The 19,935-nt window shown below is 37.1% G+C and overlaps 1 protein-coding gene across 8 annotated transcripts in view; it reads right to left on the bottom strand.

The window, feature by feature from the left end:
- Positions 1-3,206: 3,206 nt before the first annotated feature.
- Positions 3,207-19,935, bottom strand: part of LOC121865774 (calcium uptake protein 3, mitochondrial-like) — a 39,176-nt gene continuing 22,447 nt past the window's right edge. For 6 of the 8 annotated variants that reach the window (XM_042365326.1, XM_042365329.1, XM_042365330.1 and 3 more), the window contains 4 exons: positions 13,155-13,312; positions 12,261-12,418; positions 11,067-11,162; positions 3,207-4,243 (listed from right to left, as the gene is read on the bottom strand). In XM_042365326.1, the coding sequence (XP_042221260.1) occupies positions 11,091-11,162; positions 12,261-12,418; positions 13,155-13,312 (388 nt within the window). In that variant the 3' untranslated portion in view covers positions 3,207-4,243; positions 11,067-11,090. Of the gene's footprint in view, positions 4,244-10,514; positions 11,163-12,260; positions 12,419-13,154; positions 13,313-19,935 lie in introns of those variants that run through there. The other 2 variants (XM_042365328.1, XM_042365327.1) reach the window with 2 other exon arrangements.

The raw sequence follows: 19,935 nt of genomic DNA, 5'->3' as shown, positions 1-19,935 counted from the left end.
TTGAAGAGACAACAGCATGTAGACAGTTACAGCAAGTAAAGTTTTCGTGATATTAAACTGTTGCCCTAACTATATAGTTTTCATGTGTGAATATCATTTACTAGTTGCAAAACTTTTTTTGGCAGGAGCATACCAGTAAAATTATTAGAAACATGTCTATCGTGAAAATTTTGAAACAGTTTGGGGTGCCTGACATATCCTATAAACCTGAAAATGTGAGATGAAAAGTTGAATGGCGGTATGTGAAAATTTTCTTCAACCTAGGGTCACTTTGGGCAGCTCAAAAACGACTTGGGAGACACAATCCAAATATTACTCATGCATATTTACAAGATTGCATGATATAAAAATTGTACAGTAATGGCATTATGCATGGTACTGATAACAATACAGTACAATGATAGAACTAATCTACAGCTGGGGGGGTAAAACAAGTGGCAGGTACATGCATACTGAGCACCGGTACCTCATACAGCACATGTAATTTTGTTGCTGCAGATTTTGTACTTCCTGAGTTCACGAATGCCTAAAAACACCCTCAGACTGTCTGACCAGGCTCTAACAGGTACAGCCATTGAATTAACGCTGTTGTCCGAAGTCACTTCAAACTTTCACAGGAAAAGTCTGTTGTTTGCTGAATTTCTGTTGACACTTATGGATAGCCCATTAGTTGATGCACCAATAGCATACTTAACAAATGCTTTTAGTCTTCAAACTTAAAATGGCAGCTTAAAAAACCTCAAACACTGTCCAAAGTCACCCCATCTTACAGTATATAAATTTCCTAATTAAATTAATTTCATGACATTGTAAAATACTGAAAACAAAACTATTAAGAACTCTAGTTGTAAAAATCAGATGACAGACATTATATTGTTCTTGCCTGTCCAATAAATCAGTCACTGGATTAAATAAACCAGTCATTCAGTAAGATAACCTGTCATTTGGTAAAATATAATAAAGCTAGAGCTAGAAATTCATTTGAAGGGTGGAAACAACAGTCCTTGTATCACAAACACAAGCTGAAGATTAACAAAGTGTTCCACAAACTCTTGAGCTATGGTTAATAACCTCAATACAGTAGATTTTTTACAATGTGAACACATGATACAGTATTTTAAGTTACATTATTATAATCTAAATTCTACCCCCAAAATAAGGTGACAAATTCATTGGTAATAACAAGTTATAATAATTTATAGCTGGTGCCTATAGTACTGCCCAATAATCATAATATAATCACTAAAATACTAATGGACATTAATACCAGTAGCTAATACACAAGACAAATATAAAATCATCTTTGGCTATCCACATCAATAAGGCTCTAAATTCAATTCCTTTTACATATTTCTTCTAATTAAATAGCTCCATTTCTTAGTACAATATCTTTAATTCACAATTATGTGACAAAATTACTATACCAATGGAGTTTTTTTCCAGTTTATTTAGCATTAAACTACCAATGATATATCTCAAGAGAGGAAGTCTGGCAATCCACAGGTGAAAAAGCTTTATGTTCAGACCCTGAATGTTCTTGAACCCAAGAACTGTGTGTTAATGCACAATCTTACATGCTGTTACTGAGACACACACACAAGGAAGAAAATTCTATCACAGGAGGTAAACCATTCCATTGTACTACGAGAATAATAACAAAGTGAAGCAGTGTGATAACATCTCATTCAAACAGTAAAGCAAGATAAATGGGAAACTGTTGATGTATTAGTACGTCAAGTTGTGGCATTTAGGTTACTGGTAATGGAAATACCCTTCCAATGTCTCCACTTAAAATGTCCACTTGAAACAAAGAATATGCCAAGCTGAAGAGACCAACTGTTTCACCTGCTTTAAATGGTTAATTCTATATCATGATAATACAAGAATGATAAATTTAAGATGAAGTACAATACAGTAAACATTTAAAATAAAATATTCATACAGGTTGACAATCCCTTATCCGAAATCCTTGGGACCAGATGCATTTCGGTTTTTGGAATTTTTCAGTTTTCAGAATGGGTAGGTTTTTTTTTTTACAGGGATCAAGCCCCACCGGGCACAGGTCACTGACCCACATTGGGGCACAGGGGCTAAATATAATAATAATAATAATAATAATAATAATAATAATAATAATAATTCATAGGTCTAGGTCGTGTTTCTCACTTTTGATCTTTTATCATTCTTGTACTGTATTTCTTTATTATTATTATTATTATTTTATTATTACAGTATTATTGTTATTATCATTATTGTTATCATTCTTATTTTATTTTTGTGTATTTTTTATTAAAATTTTTATTTACTATGAATAATTATTATTACTACTGTATTATCATTATTATTATTATTATAATTATTATTACTATTACATTTTCACCCCCCAGGCCCCAATGTGGGTCAGTGACCTGTGGGCTGTTACAAAAAAAAAAAAAAAAAAATTGCTCCACAAAAAAACTTTCGGTTTTCAGAGCTTTTCGGTTTTTGGAATTTCGGATAAAGGGTTGTCAACCTGTACCAATAAATCATGGAAATAGAAAAGCTGAAAACACAAAAAAAATGTTTTACTGTTGCTGAAGAGAGGAAATAGAATTATTATTTTTATTTGTATACAATCAATCTTCAATCATTAACAGCAAAGATAAAGTTTGTTAGGGTACAAAATAAGAACTTTAACTGGGCATAAATATTATTACATTACTAGCCCCTACCTGACCTATCTCCATTCATAATTATCACTTCTTCATAATCCCAATATTTTAATAAACATATAGAGAAAGATATTAATGACAACCAAAAAATCATGTAAAAATTAGCTTATAACAGTAAATCTTGGTTTGTACCATATTGTTGTGTCACTACCTTTGTGAGAATCCACCAATATGTTTGGGGAGATGGAAGGCCCAGCCTCTTTCCCAGCCCAAGCCAAATGATGTGTAATTTGAAATAATGATGAATGCACTCTTCAGATATGGATTTTCACCTATTCAGAGAATTATGTTAATATATTGCTGGTAACCCTGAATATACCTGCTTTACTTCACAGTAAAATTTGTGTTTCTATGCTGAACAATAGTTATAATTAAACAGAATCTCTTAGGTATAAGAACTTAAAGAGGGCCAAATTATAAAAGTCACATAACTCTCCCAAGAATTGCTGTCAGCACAGTCAGCCTGCTCCCAAAGCACATCTCAAACCCAAATGGCAGACTTACACTCAAGTTTGCCAAGACTCTCCGTTCCAACAGTACAGTATCTAGAAGAGAAGTGACAGCAATTGAGGTATAGCCATCTTCTATACTGTATATACAGTATATACAGAGTATATATATTTTTCCGTGGAACATTAGACCTAGCCATACACAATTTCCTCCATACAGTTCAGCCACTGACAATCATGTTCTCACATTTAGCTACTGCCTGTCATTCTGCTTTACATACCTGACAAACAAATTTCTCTATCTCCTTGTGAAACATATTGTTGTCAGCTCAATCGGGTTGGAAGAGGAGCTCCATAACAGGAATCTCTCTCTCACCACCACCTTCCGATCTTTTGTCTTTTCTTACAATACAGTACCACAAGGACTAATCATGTATGGTACAACCTGAAAGCCCCAAAATTACTTGAGAAAGATTCTATATGAGTAAAAGATATAGAGCCATACCTCATGGTAATGCTTTAAACTCCCAACAAAGAACATGCAAGTTTGACTTTCAGCCAGAAAGAGTTGGAGGGGCACTTCATGACTGTCTGTGCGTCATGTCAAGTCCCCAGACTCCAGAGACAACTCTCACCTGAGTTAATATCCGACAAACTCTGTGAGAACGTCAAAAAGATTTTGATTTTCTATAAGTGCACCCCAGCATTGAATACATGTGACATACATAAATACATAAAATCAATTAGCAATCATAACTCTTTAAGTTTGATTTAAAGCCAATCACTAATCAGACTTCTTTTGTATAGTTAATGAGATTCTGCAATAAAACTAGGTAATGGTGTACCAGACTGTGACAACTCTAGCACATCATGCACCAGAGATGACAACCAAAATCCTTTACTGTAAGCAGTACCTGACCACTCGGATGATCACAAGAATCCTTTACATGAGACTTGGCTGCTGGGGCTGGTCAGAATTCATGGCTTCCTTTATGTGAGACTTGACTGCTGGGGCTGGTCAGAATTCATGGCTTCCTTCACACATGCCTTGAAACCTTCCCAGCCTTCCCTCACTTGTTGCTGCTGAAAGAACAGATTTGTTGGGTTATTTATTAGTATTAAATATAAAAATTAACCTTGGACAGCGTATTTTGATATTACACTGTTCTAGAAAAAATTATGGTAACAATATTGAAAATAAAACTGACCAACTTAAATGTATGAATAATAACAATACCCTGTAACAGGAAAAAAGCCTATAATACAAGGTGATTTTTTTATTTAAGAACCCTAAAAATTCCCATACAAGTAAAAACTACATCAGTTAACACTCTTGGGTTTAAGGAGGTGGCCTCCGGCGAGACTCTCGGGGTCTGGCTGTTTACTCACCTCACCACACTTGACTGCACTACAGGAGAGATAATTGTACAAAATGAGTCATAGCAAGCTTGCTATTAAGAGATAAAAAGGTGGAGTTTGTTGCATTAGCATTGTAATACATTATCTATAAATGGTTTTAAATAGGTAATCACAATAAAATGATTAAGTCTATACGTAAGTGACAGTATAACACAAATTGTAGTGCATGAGTGCTTTGGGGTTGTTGCGGGTCGGGTCGTGTTGCGTCTCTGTAACAAGCGTGTTCGGCATTTGGTGCCTTCATTGTTGAGCGGCAGAAATTGGACAGTGATTACATAAGAACATCAAGATCGTCTTAGTGATGTGAAAGTGTAAATCGATGTAGGATTTTTAATGCTATGCGCAATTGTATTTTTGAAAACTCTATCTCTACCGAGTTGAAGGTACAGCCCAGGTCAAGAGGCCTACAACCACAAAATCATTGCCATATGACAAAACTTTTATATATTTTTTTTCCGGAGTTGTGGTCACGGCTGTGATAAAGGCCAACCAGGGAGTGTAGTACTGTGCCTTTTGTTAAATCAGTGACCGCGGAAGAGGTCGTGTTATAGGTGCCACAGACTTTTAATTTTAATTTGTTTGTGTGTTTTCTCAAGGACTGAAACTGTGCCTACAATACACCATTCACAGGGAGATACAGTGTACACAGTGATAGCACAAAGAGATATAGTCGTTGATGAGAACTGGAAAAGAAAGTATGAGGAAATAATAGTTAAAATACAAAAAATAAAAATAAAAATCAACAAGCTTGGCTATCCTAAAAGTTATATTTTATTTTTCCTTGTTTCTAAAGTACTGAGTGGGCGTATAAAATCCGTTATTCATAGCAAAATGCAGTGTACATAAAGATAGCACATAGATACCGACAAATTGCCGAAGTGAACTGGAAAAAAAGAAGAAAAACAGAATACAACTCTAAAGGCAACAGGGGAAATTAAAACCAGTAGAGGGCAGCTAAGTACTGTTTTTTTTTTCCATCTTTATTTTAAAATAGGTGTAGATCTATACACAGTCTGCACTCCAACCCCCCCCACCCCCTCCCCTCCACAACAGCAACAACCATGAGGGGCATGATATGTGATTACTGTAGGGGAGCAACAGATATAGATGGTACAGGCCTGACCAATGCAGTGTTTAGGACGATGCAAGTTGCCATAAAGCATGAAGGCTGTTGCTGGTATTGCCCTGACTGCATAGTCAAGGTGAAAGAGGCGATTGCAAGCCATAGGGGAACGAGTTCCCTAAGGATGAAAATAGATGAAGCTGGAGCCTTGCTGGTTGCCAAACTAGAACAAGTTGGGAGAGAGATCCTTGCTAAGACTGAGGAAATAGCTGATAGAATGGAGGTGGTTGTTAAGAGGAGTTATGCTGAGGCCTTAGCAGGGCCATGGTAGGTGGCAGAGAGTAATGCAGGATCAGAACAGGTTCTACAGCTGCTAGGGACTCTGAAGAACTGAGGAACAACGGGAACGTTTCCAGCGCAGGAACATTGTAATAGTTTTTGGAGTCCTTGAGAGCCAGGCAGAGGGAACTGAGAGTAGGATAACACACGATAAGATGCAGCTTAAGAATATTTGTACAGAGGTTCTGAAGATGCCATCAACCCCTCAGGATATGAGGAGGCTGGGGCAAAAGCAGGGGGATAAGCCTCACCCCCTCAGGATCTTACTGGTGAGTGAGAAGGAGAAATAGGAGGTTATTCAGCAAGCAAAAAACTTAGCAAGGAGCGAGGCATCTCGGAGTGTATTCATTCACCCAGATCGCATGGTAATACAGAGGGAACAGCACAAGAAGCTCTTGCAGGGTTTGAAGCAGAAAAGGGAGGAATCAAGGAGGAACGGGGACGGGTGTACATGGGTTATATTCAGGGGGAGGGTAGTGGAAGCAAGTGTGCCGACACAGAGCCAGGGGGCAGCAGCACATCCTCCACCCGCTCTATCTCCCACCTGGGAGGTGGCACCAGCTCCACCTACCAGCTGGGAGGAGGCGATCGCTGTGTAAACAATGACATTTCTAACTACACTCTGCAAAATACAGTGTACTTTGCAAATGCTGCAGCTTCTGAGAATGGAGGGGGGCCGGAGTTATTACTAAAGAGCAGAGACGTTACCAAGAACAAATTCTGGCTTGAATGCTATGTACACTAATACTGACACATTCCTTGATAAGAGAGAGGAATTTGAAACACTTCTGAAGGTACAGCAACCCAATATTGTAGGAATTGTAGAACTGTTGTACAAGAACAGGAGAATCGACCCAGAGGAATGCGAGTTCAGAATTGCTGGATATGACTCATTTACAAACCTTTCTCAAGAAACTTGCAAGAGGGGTGTGGTTATCTATGCTAGGCAAGACCTTAGAGCCAACCAGGTGAGGGTACAGGGAGAGGATGTTTTTGAATAGTCCAAGTGGTGTAAAATTAAATTAAAGGGAGGGGACTTACTTATTGTCGGGTGTATCTACAGATCCCAAACTGTGGCCCACTAAATCAAAGGAACTTAAGAGCCTTAATAGACGATGCAGCGATGCTCAACCCTAGCCACCTCCTTATCATGGGGGACCTTAACTATGGCAACATCGACTGGAGAAACGAGTTCATCCCAAATGACTTGAATAACCCTGCTACTCTTTTTGTAGAAACTTGAGATAATTTTCTGTTCCAACATGTTAGAGACCCGACACATTACAGAGGGGAGCAAACGCCCAAGCCACTAGACCTCATCATAACAAATGAGGAGGGTATGGTGGCCAAACTGGAACACCTTGCCCCAGTTGGCATCAGTCACCATATAGTGTTGTCATTCAGATTTAACTGTTACCTAGTTCAAGATAAGGCCAAGCCAAGGTGCAAATATTACAAGGGAAATTACAATGGGATGAGGGAAGAGATGAGGGGTATCCACTGGCTTGACTCATAACTAGTAAAGTGACCCATTTGAACGATAAATATATACCCAAGACCAAACCCAGTGCCTCTAGGAATACGAGGGGATCCCTACACATGAACTGTGCGGCAATCGACAAAGTTAAGAAGAAAACCCAGAAATTCAAGACGTGGGTTGGGCCAAATGATGAGCAGGACAGGAGGATATATGTAAGAGCCAGAAACCAAGCAAAGATAGAGTGTAAAAGGGCTGAAAAGGAGTTCCCAAGGCTGGTTGCAAGTGAGGTCAAGTCAAACCCAAAGGCATTTTACCGCTATGCAAAGTCGAAATTAAAAACGTGAGTAGGAGTATCAGACCTGAGGCTTGAAGATGATAGTTACGCAGATTCTGACCAGGATAAAGCTGAGGCAATGAACAGCTTCTTTTCCTCGGTGTTCACAAGAAAGGATGCAATTATCTTTCCTGCGTTTGAAGACAGACAGTTTGACACAGTACTGACCCACATAGTGTTCACAGAAGAGGGTATTAGAAATAAACTGTCAAAGCTAAAGGTCCATAAGAATCCCGGCCCTGACATGGTGCATCCCAGAGTGCTAAGAGAGTTGTGCAACGAGCTTGCCGAGCCCCTGAAGAACCTGTTCTGTAAATGCCTGGATGTACAAAAGGTCCCCAGTGATTGGAAAATGGCTTATGTGAGTCCTATCTTCAAGAAGGGCGATCATCACTTCACGAACAACTATAGACCACTGAGCCTGACCACCATAATATGTAAAGTACTTGAGAGTATTATCAGAGATGCCGCGATGGAACATCGACTACGAAACAACCTTGTAAAGGATTGCCAACACGGTTTTATGCTGGGGAGCTCCTGCTTAACACAATTGCTCAAGGTATTGGATATTTAGACCCATATTCTGGGATGTAGTGGTAATATCAACAATATATACCTAGATATTGCTAAGGCTTTCAACAGTGTACCCCACGAAAGGCTGAAAATCAAACTGGAAAGGTACAGAATTCGGGAAAATGTCTTAGCGTGGATAGAAGACTTTCTACATGACCGCAAGCAGTGTGTGGCGATTAATGGCACGAAACCATCATATGTACCTGTCACAGCGGGGTACCGCAGGGCAGTGTATTGGGCCTGCTGTTGTTAGTTTGTTTCATAAATTACATGCCTGATATTGTACACTCCTCCATACAAATGTTTGCCGATGACGCCAAGTTATTTCAGGAAATCAAGAACCATGCGGACTATGAAGAGCTGCAGAAGGATCTCTGTGAGCTCCAAGAATGGTCGAAGAAAATGGCCCAACGGGATGAAGAAACTGCACAATTTGAGACTGAATGTGAGAAGGACCTAGGTGTGTATGTTGACAATGAGCTGAAGTTCTCAGGTCATTGCGAGAAGAAGGTAAATCAGGTAAATAAATTATTGGGTCTTATAAGAAGGTTGTTCAGATATCTAGACGGTCCGTCCCTCATAACGATTTTCAAGAGTGAAGTGTTTCTTCATCTGGAGTACTGTCACCCCATCTGGACCCCGAGATATGCTAGGAAGGAACTATCAGCTGGTTGAAAATGTTCAAAGGAGGGCCACCAGACTGGTGCCTGCACTTCGGCACCTCAACTACCCTGAGAGATTGGAGAGCCTGAACTCACCTAGCTTATACTACAGACGGGCAAGGGGCGACCTAATTGAGGTATATAAGCATCTCAAGGGGCATTACTCAGTCGAGTGTCTTTACTTGGAGCTGGCGGACGCTCGCCCCACAAGGGGTCACAGCTCAAGATTGAAGAAGCCGCAAGTCCAGAAAACTGTGAGGGCAAACTTTTTTGGAGTGAGAATTGTGAAATCTTGGAACAATCTGCCAGAAAGTGTTGTGAGGCACCGAATGTGAGTTCTTTCAAGACCAGACTTGACCAACACTGGAGCAGGTTCAGGTACATTTAGGAGCCGGTGCATGCCCAGTACTTGCCAACAGGGTGTAACAGAGACGTGACAGATCGCCCAAGCGGCTAATGAGCCAACCAGTGGTGAAGAGGATAAAACACAAAGCACTCAAGCTCCCAAATGTGAATATTCCTCATTTAAAGTTTCTATTTTTTTTACATAAATTATACCTAATGCATTTCTAAATGCTCATTATTTTTGCTATTTGAATGAAATAATAATTGTAAATGATTGGTTAAATGTAATGCATAAAAATATTACATAAATGTATTATGAAAATAAATGAATTTTTATACACCTGTACTTACATGTTGTTAGATGTTGGAGCACTTGGTGTTTTCCCCCCTTCCCCTCCCGCCCTCCTCCATGCCATACTTAGCCTGAACAAGGCGACTATATCTAGTTTTAGTGGGAGTACAGATAGTGTGCACTTGTGAGGGAGATGAGCGGTCACGAGGTAAGCCATGCTGTGATGGCTGAGATGCCACATGTACAACACTGTTTTATTTTTCCTTTTAGCCACAACAACATGCTGGGCAGTTCCTTTACACTAGGACTGCTTGTTGAAGGGCCTGATAAACTGTCACTTACACTAGAAGGGCCAGTGACACTGGGAGAGGCCTCAGGGGCCACACTATCATCACATGGTGTAATCTCCTTGTACTTTTTACGTTTTCCCACCCCTCCACCTTTGCCAGCAACACGAGGCATGGTTCAAAACTATGAAAACCCTGTTATCTATAAATTAAATCACTGTGATAAACGGTAAATCAGCACAAGCCACGAGAAAATGGTGGGAAATATACGGTAGGTCAAGGTTACGTCCTGTGCCATTGAACAACAAAGGACGACTGTTGTGGTCACTCATGTGCGTCTTGAGTATCTAGCGTTCATATGCAAAAAAAAAATTGTTTTATTGTATTTTTTTTAATTCATACCAAGTTTTACTTTTTTTTTCATTCATAATAAATGACTGTTGAACAGGACTCCTTTATGTTTTATATTTTATTCTTGGGTGCTAAATAATACAATACCTTCAGAGTATAAATGACAATAAATTTTCTCATAAATACTAAGGGAAAAGTAACAAGAAATGTTTATTTAAGCATATAATTTATCTAAAGCCCAAAATTGTGTTTTGTTAACATTTCCCACCTCACATATTCATTAAAGAAAGGACATAAACATGGTAAGCATAAATATTATTTCAATTCATATTTTTTATTTGACATTCACTTCAACGTAACACAATTAATGTATATCTTTTCATTTTGACGTCCAATTACTGTAGAACTCTGCAAATTATTCTTGTATGTCCTTGAGAGATAACTCATAGGTCATATTATTTTAATTCAAAATATACTATAATTTTCAATAAAATATTTGTTTTTACAATATTCTTATAAAAATGCTGTAGCATTTATGAACTAATTTCTGTTACTATTTCACAAAGTTGTGTTCCACCTCGAAAAAATTAAGCAAAAATAAAGCGAGTCTGGTAGTTGCCAGATACCAGTTTCTGATAGTATAATTTAAAATGCACAAGGATTAGTGTACAAGGAGGAACCAAGCTTTCCATTCCATATCTAAGACAATGCTATAATGCAGTCTAAAAATGTAAAGTAGCTGATACAAAGAAAAACACCACCTTCAGACTTAGTACGGCTCCTCTTCATACAACAGCCTTCATTTCACTCTTGACACACTGCTTGAATGCATCCCAACCTTCGCTGCGGGACGTGTGCTGCACGGGGGTAATCATGGAAGCCACATTGTTAAGGTATGTTATATATTTCACACAAATTACTAAGCATTTAAGTCACACAAGCACAAACACACAAAACTGAATCATGATATAAGATGATTAGTCATTAGTAATAATGAAAATCTGAAATTCTATTGTTGGTAACTTAATCCAACACACTATGATCTATGGTGTCAAGCTGTGTCTTGTATGTTTGATGAATAAGGTGAAGTTAAGGACTAAGGCAAAAGCACCTGAACTCATGAGAAAGGTGTGACTGATAAGAGGTAATATGTCATCCCTAACAGGTAATCAAAAAACAAGGGTAACTCAAGAGCTGGTCAGAGGCAGTGTCAGCAGGGGTTGGTAAAAATTTTCTCAGTAAATGAATGGGAAAGGACATGAGCCTTAAGTATAGTTATGTCTGCTGAAAAGGGAAGATGCACATCTTGTTGGTGAGACCTAAAAGAAATGTGGGTCTGCAGTGCTTCTGCCCAATCCACCACTTCACTCACAGCAACCAAGACAATTGGTTCAAGGAGAATTTTCCTGGACATGGAAAGCCACTTGGGTTCCAAGTAGGAGTTACCGGTATATCATGTTAAGATCTGACGGGTCAATCTTAACAAGCTCTGGCTGAATGCACAGGTGAGCACTTTTTTGGCCATTACAGTATCATTAAAAATCATTCTTCTCATTTAAAATATATATTTCAATATGTTCATCATGAGTACAGTACCAATTAAGAGATATTACTGATACCTAATGAAGCCCTCACAATGGAGTGTAATTTCTTGAGGAATAGGAAGGTTGTACCCAACACCACAGTAACAATATTTCCCCTAAAACAATGAACTTATGACACAGGGATTATATGACAGGGGTGACTTTATCTATGATAAATTAATTGGAAAAAAATAAATAAATAAAAATAAAATATAAAAAGATCCTAAAAGTGAAGTAGAGGATTGCATATTACGTAAGTGGGGTGAAGGTGTACAAGTTATAGGACACCACATAAACCAGACTCCACACCATGCCAACCTGAGAAAATAACCTCACACCTGCAATCTTACCCATAAACATCATTCCTCCTACCTTAAAACCACGATGAAGACGGTCTCGCATTATAGCTATGAACTCCTTGTAACTGAGTTGACCATCCCCATCATCATCAAAAATCTTGAAGACTGTGTCAACAATGTGTGGGCTCAGCTCTGCTCCTGTGCAAATCTTGACTGCTCGGTGAAATTCCTCTGTAATGCAAGAAATATGTTCATGGTGATGTTGAATAGAGTTAATTTGTACATAACAGTTCATCAATTTTAAAAGTTCCTTCAATGGTGGTTTTCATAATTTAATCATTTGATAATACAGAAGCTTCATAATAATTCTTTGAATATCTCTAAACTTTCATTCACACACATGCCCATACAGGTATATTCCACTCATAGTATATCTGAGTAGCATAGTATATATGGTGGTGGAGTTAGGGATACAGTCTGAAAGCTAGAGTGAGTAAGTCTACTGGGCTAGCCACAGAGCCTTACACTGTGCTTTCATAACTAAAAGAATCAAACCACTATACTGTACATCTTTTTAAAAACCTCAAAGTTTTTCCAAACTCTAAACCACATTACAGTACATGGAATAATGGATAACTTTATATAAATATGTTGGCTAATTATTCAGCCATGTTATTACAAAACTATGTGAACCCTTAGGCCCAGGGTGATGTTCCAGAACGTCCGCCTATTTTCCCACCAATTTTTTTTTTAATTATTATTTTTGGAAATGTTGATTTTTTCTTGATTTAACCCCGCGTGGGGGGGGGGTACTGCCAGCAGCACCCTAACCCGGGGCTTAAGGGTTAAGAGAGGGATACCTGTAAACAGTACTTACATCCATCTTGCACTCACATATTCCCTTACCCATACTTTTGGCTTTTCTGAAATTCTTAAGTCCCATAAAATAATAATTGTATTAACTCACCTTGAGAAATAGGTTGGTCAGCTAACGTGTACATTCGCATTGCAATGGCAAAGTCATCAAGGGTGTTGAGAAACTGACAGAATGACTTGAATTCACTAAATGTGATGCCTTTCCCTTCAGGAATACGATCCAGCAATCTCTCGAGGTACATTTCATACCTAAAATTAACCAAATGTCTATGACACAAAGATATCAGAGACCAACTTCTAATAAATATAGCATAATACTGGAGTAATAATTATGAATTTCAAATATTTGACTGCAAACTTTGCATTTAAATATCTGCCTCAAAATGAAAGACCAGTAAATGAGGCTTGATGACATAGGCAGAGCACCACCCTATTAATAGTAAAATGATACAAATAAAATAGTAAGAACCATAATCAAAATTTCAAAGTTCTAAAAATAATACCAAACTACAACAATTTACAAATACGTACAGAACAATATCATAAATCACTGCTAGTTTTACAACACAATATCTATCTATGTATGTCACGTAAGCTTTCTTCAACAATAAAAGATTTATATTTACATAATGTAAGCTTTTTCCAACAATTAAATTACAGTAGCACATGGAAGATCTTTCCTTCAATATTTCGGTTGCTGATTATCTCCACACACTTTAGTAACAAGATCCAACAGAATAAGTTGAAAAATTTGCTGGGGAATTCTGCAGCCTTATCTAGCTATTCTATAATTGAAGCAGTTACCCTTTGCTTGTAATAAATATAGACTGCATTTAAAGAAACAATCACAGCAAGGGTTGCAAACGAGGAAATCTGTTCTTAACAAGAAATAGAGAATATTTACTGGGAGCTACAGAAAGACTCAAAGAAAAGGCTGGTCAAAACCTTGCTTGGCAAGACCTGGACTCTGAAATAATTGGAGAGACTGAGATGTTGATATGGAGAGGGATGGAGAGAAAGTCATGGCTAGAAAGGAAGACCAATGAGGAAATGCTGTAAAAAGTCAAAGAGATAAAGCTGATTTGAAACTATCAGTAGCAAAGAAAATCTGGCTTAAGCCATGTTCTGAAGGGTTCCAACATAAGATTTAGTTTTGGGGGGATGCTGTGATGGAGAGGCTTCCTGATAGGAAGAGTTGACTTGATGTTCCCCTTGGCAGGAACATTTATGGAATGCTCTTAGAGTTAGACCAAAGAAAAACTGTTGTGGAGAAAGAACTGAACCATGAATCTGCTTTTGTGTATAAAACATAAAATGACAATCAAGACAGACTTTGACTCAGTGTAGTATAAACAAGATGTAAAGTGAGGAAATAAAGGTAGGATAACACAGATGACAAAATAATGCAGAAAACTGAGAGAACAGCAATGTTTGAAAGATTGTATGGAGTTTAGGGGGTGGTGAAGCAGTTATGTATGTGACAAAAGAATTGTAAATGTGATACTAAGGCCTCACTGTACACCTCCATGGTACTGCTTCCAAGGCAAGCTGCTTAATTAAATATTTTACTTTATGCATTAGAGAAATAATGCAAAAGAAATTAAAGGACAAACAATAAACAAAAACTTATGCCCAAGATCCATAATGAATATTCATTATATTATACCAATATTAAATGCTTAAGTTATCAATTCATAACAAAAAAAGGGTAGTTACTCTAATGGAAAATTCCCAATTCAGTAAAACCTTCATATTTAAGCTTTCAATAAGGTTGCCACTAAAGTTGGAAACATCCTCTACCAAGACACACCAAAGTCCAAAATGCCAAAACTGGACAATGGTGATAAATAATGTTAATAATTGAAGTCATCTGAGATCTTGAGATACATCAACATCTCAAGTTTGGATAAAAGTCAATACAAACAGTTTGAGTTGTCATGTTTACAACTCCTATATGCAAGGATGGACATGGAAAGCATGCATTTCTGTGTCCCCCTCTAAGGATGAAACAGGACTATTACACTCCTGGGATACTGTCTATTCCTTAAAAACTTCAGAGAAAAGTTATCCATTTCAGTCAGAGGAAAAAGACAAACAGCACAAAAGGTGGCTGAGTTACTAACAAGGAGTACAGTACTTCACACCACAGGAACAATTGCAGATTAAGTGCAGTGGAAGCTTTGTGAGTGTCAGTGAAAACGTGAATATAAAACTAAACTATTCCTGGTCTATGAGCAACTATACCGTCACACACAAATTTGTTTCTTCAATCAGCATTTAGATACAGCATTAGTTTTAACCTCACAACACCAGAAAGCTTGATTGATTCTCCGAGTAACTACCACAACACTTCAAAATTGACTTATTTCCATCTTGAATTTGTAATCCTTAAAATCTCATAAATCAGTTAACAACTTTGCCAATATATTAGGGAGCAATTAACAAACAGAATATCTAAACAATAAGAACTTTACTATTTAGTGGTGCCGTGGATGGCACTAGTCACCCAAGGATAAGAAGCCATGACAATAGCAAAAATAGATATGCACGGTGTTCAAACAGTGTACAGTACTGAAATATTACAGGACACTGAGGGGTGGAGTGGCTATCATCCAGAACAGGTGACTTGGCATTTGTTCCCTTATCTGTGGTAATTTCAGTTTCATACATGACAAAATTATTTTCTTGGCCACCTTTACAATGCTTCTCCCACATGGTTGTGTTTGACAAAATCCTCAAAACCGTAGCTAGCCTTTAAGTATCAATGTTATCATACATCTACCTCTTACTTCATTACATTATTTCTAACCATAATCTATCTTTCCCCATTTCTTTGATACTCTTCTGTCCTTATACTTCCCTGCTGCCATCTGTAGCTACGACACTCTTTGTTTTCTTCTGAACATTCCCATTTCATATTGTAGCAATGAAATGAGGTTACCTTACTTACTCCCTAGCTAAACCCATATGCAGAGCTCCTCAACAATTTTAGTTCAAGTGTTTTGAGATTTGTCAGTGTTGTTGGTCTTAGATACTTCTTGGTGATACTGAGATGGTCAAAGACCAAAACATTTGATGAAGGTCCTGCATGTGAGTCATGGCGCCTTTAATGTGGAAATGGGAGATGTAATGAGGACACAGGGACATAAATAGACAGAAAGCAGATATTGAATATTATCAGTAATTATCATCACTGTTATTTCAAATACAGGAAATACAGTAACAGAGAAGGGGGTTTCAACTAAAGTTTAGGTATAATTTGGAATACTCACTATAGTTTGGATTTAATGAATGCATGTACAATATTTTAGGTATACTGTATCAATGTCTACTAATTAAGGAAGAGTATGTTAATACAAAGCACTATATGCCAAGTGATGTTCAAAACATCCCACTTTACTACATTAAACAAACAGCCACAGAGGAATTTTTACTCTCATGTTGGGTTGTAAAATATTTAATTTGAATATGTAACTGTGGGAGCCAAACAAAAAAACATTTTCCTGGTCCAGTAAAATTCAAAATCTAATTTATGACACTTTATATAGTGTATATGCTTAACTGCAAAGTTACTGGTGTTCCAGCCACTTAAGTTTGATACACAATAAATGTCCTCCACCAGTAAATGGCCAATGGCAATGCAATGTGAGCTGACTTCTTGCCAGTTAAACACATCTCCATAGATTCCTTATACATTCAGCACAAGTTTGGGCTAACAGATGAACATGAGCTACGCATGATGGTTTTCAAATCAATATATAAATAGTTATGATAATGTACAGTAAACTCTTGATTTACAAAGTGGTTAGGTTCATGGAAAACACTGCACAAAGTAAATCAGTATACAATATATAAAAAATACCCTGGGCTTGTGGATAAGTGGGTTAGGTTCCAGGCTTCCTTTAGTTGCACATGACTGACCACAGGGAAGGTAAATCCTATCATCAGCAGGCCAGTATTGACATAACCCACTAAAGATGAATTGTTCTCTTTACTCAAATTCCCTTCAAAAGATATTATTCTCTGTAGTTTCACTGTAATACTGTATACTGTACAAGAAATAACCTTTCTACTGGTACCAAACTTGGCAATCTAAAAATAAGAATTCAGTTGTAATGTTTAACCAGTAATTTTAAACAATACCACAAAAAGATCTTTTAAATTTATGAATGAGAAGTTAAGTGTACCATCTAACTGAGATAAGTCCACCATCTAACTGAGATAAGTCCTTGCATAATCAATTAAAGATGAGTGTGCATGACCAGTGAGTGTTGGATAAAGCAAGGAATACCAACTGTTGAAATTTACCTTTGCACGAAATGCACAAATGAAAACTCTCTTCATATAGAAAATAAGTGACTGCATATCTTGTCCTTTGAAAGCAAACTTTTTAACGTAAGAGAACTAGCAAGTAGACACGATCTGCGTTTACAAAAGTTAATCAATTTGTAGCTGCTACGCATTTCAATACAGTCGTGTTATAAATACCCTTTAGTCATCCTTACTCGTCACTGTTACTCAGTAGACTTCTTAAGTCCCAAATTTCTAGGGAGGAACATTTGGCAAGAATCAAACATTCTTGACCCATTTGGCCACTATGCTATATTTTGGATCAGTGAGTTTATAGTTTAAAAAATTGGTCACAATTACTTGACTGAATAAGCAAAATTGAGCAAAACAGATACCTGTAATGTGTAAATTAAGGGTTTACTGCATTTCAGGTATTGGCCAAGTGTTTTTATCACAAAAATGGCAATTGGGTGACCCTGTCCAAGAAAAAGAATTACATACCTGATTATTAACAAATAAGGCAGTGCATCATCATTTTGTGCCAAACATGTAAGAAATCTGGAGTATCAGTGTACACCTAAAGAATGAGGAGATGGATGGAAATCAAATCTACAGTTCCCTTCTAAGGGTCGGTCCAGATTGAATCTTCTACGTGGGACTTACTCAGCGATTCATTAATTTTGTCTCAAATGCAGCTCATATTATGGTGTCTTGTGGGGACTGGAGTGCCGGCTCATCATAAACCATTTTGTGATAGTGTATATTGTGGGATGACACTTTAATACATGTATTGTATTAGCAATTACCATGTCAATTTTCTACAATACTTGTGGCAGTCATATTTCTGGAGATGTCTGATGACAGCAGTCATACATGATTGCATGTTACTTAAGAAATTAAAATACTATGTATCTTTAACATGTATCTTTAACATTAATTTTCTAAACCAAAAAGTCACATGACAATAGATTCATTTAAATCAAATTAGTAAATTATTCAAAATATATTTGCCATATACAGGCATACATAAGTCAAATTTAATGCCACAAAACATCTCTACACATCTGATATGATGGGAAAACTCAGTATATGAGGTCTTTGGTGAATCTGTGGAATTTTAATGTGAAAACAAAACCAAGTTTTATGGAAGGTAACCCTCTGCTTACAGAACATTTCCAGAAATACAGTTAGTGTACACATTACTGAGCATGTACTGTACACAAAGACTAGTACAGTCCTGCAATCACTGCTGCTCAAGGTTGTTTACTTATTATCCAGAGTGCAAGTGTGGAGTGTTGCAAGAGGAGAAACATGTAAGTATGTACAGTCACCTGGACATCCTCTTTGTGGGCCTGGATCACAACAGAAAGTCTCTATCATAACAGACAGTAGTTAATCTCAACTCATCACATATAAGCTTTCACTAACTTCTCACATAACTTTATATTTTTCCCCCATAGCAAGTTGGGCAATAAAGCTGGCCAGTATTATCATAAATTGTACAGACAATGTGCCAATGATATCACAAATAGTAGACCAATAAATCACAAATAGTTTAATTAAACTAAAGAATAGCAAGTATTTCATATATGTGTTTCAAAGTCGCAGCCATCTTGACATTCCATGTGGTCTAATATTCAATTGTTAAACTGAAAATCCAAAGCACATCAGAAACATGAACATTAAATAAATAAATATACAGTATATACTGTATATACACTAGACCCTTGCTTTATGCGCCTTCACTCTATACGAATTCGCATTTATGCGGCGACCCTATTTCTACTCCAAATTCATTTTATGCAGAAAAGATTCCTTATTATATTTTCTGTAGAAGATATGGCACACTAGTTTTTATTATATTATATTATACTATCTATATTTCTAAGCTATATTAGAGTATTTTAATTAATTTTCTACAACTCTTATAGCATTAATGCTCCAGAAATGGTTGTGAAACGTGGCACAGTGTGTGTGTGTGTGTGGTGTACCGCACTGTATGTGACGTCACAGACGCGGCTGCAGTGGTGAGTCAGCCACTCCACACACTTTCACTTTCCACACATACATCCATGCTCGTCATGTGTCTTAGTTTACAGTTTTATATTATATATTATAGTTTTATATCACATTATCTTTATTTTTAACCCAAATTAAAGTATTGTAATGATTTTTCCACAACTTTTATAGCATTACTGTTAACTTTTAGTTGTGGAACGTATCCTAATTTTTCCCATAAAATTAAGTATTCACTATACAGTATGTGGATTTCCATTATGCTGTGTTGTCGCAGAACGCAACCATAGCATAAAGCGAGGGTCAGGTGTGTGTATATATATATATATATATATATATATATATATATATATATATATATATATATATATATATATATATATATATATATATATATATATATATATATATATATATATATATATATATACACACAGTATAGTCTGCATTTGCGCGGTCAATTGAACCCGTGGAGGTCCGCGTAAAACGAGAAACGCGTAAACGAAATAACAGAACATATGGGATTAATTGAAATAGTGACTGGGCCGACCCCCAAACTCCACTTT

This window comes from Homarus americanus, unplaced genomic scaffold (genome assembly GCF_018991925.1).
Source record: "Homarus americanus isolate GMGI-L3 unplaced genomic scaffold, GMGI_Hamer_2.0 scaffold13495, whole genome shotgun sequence".
Taxonomy (NCBI): Eukaryota; Metazoa; Arthropoda; class Malacostraca; order Decapoda; family Nephropidae; genus Homarus; species Homarus americanus.
This window is presented reverse-complemented; position numbering and strand designations above follow the sequence as displayed.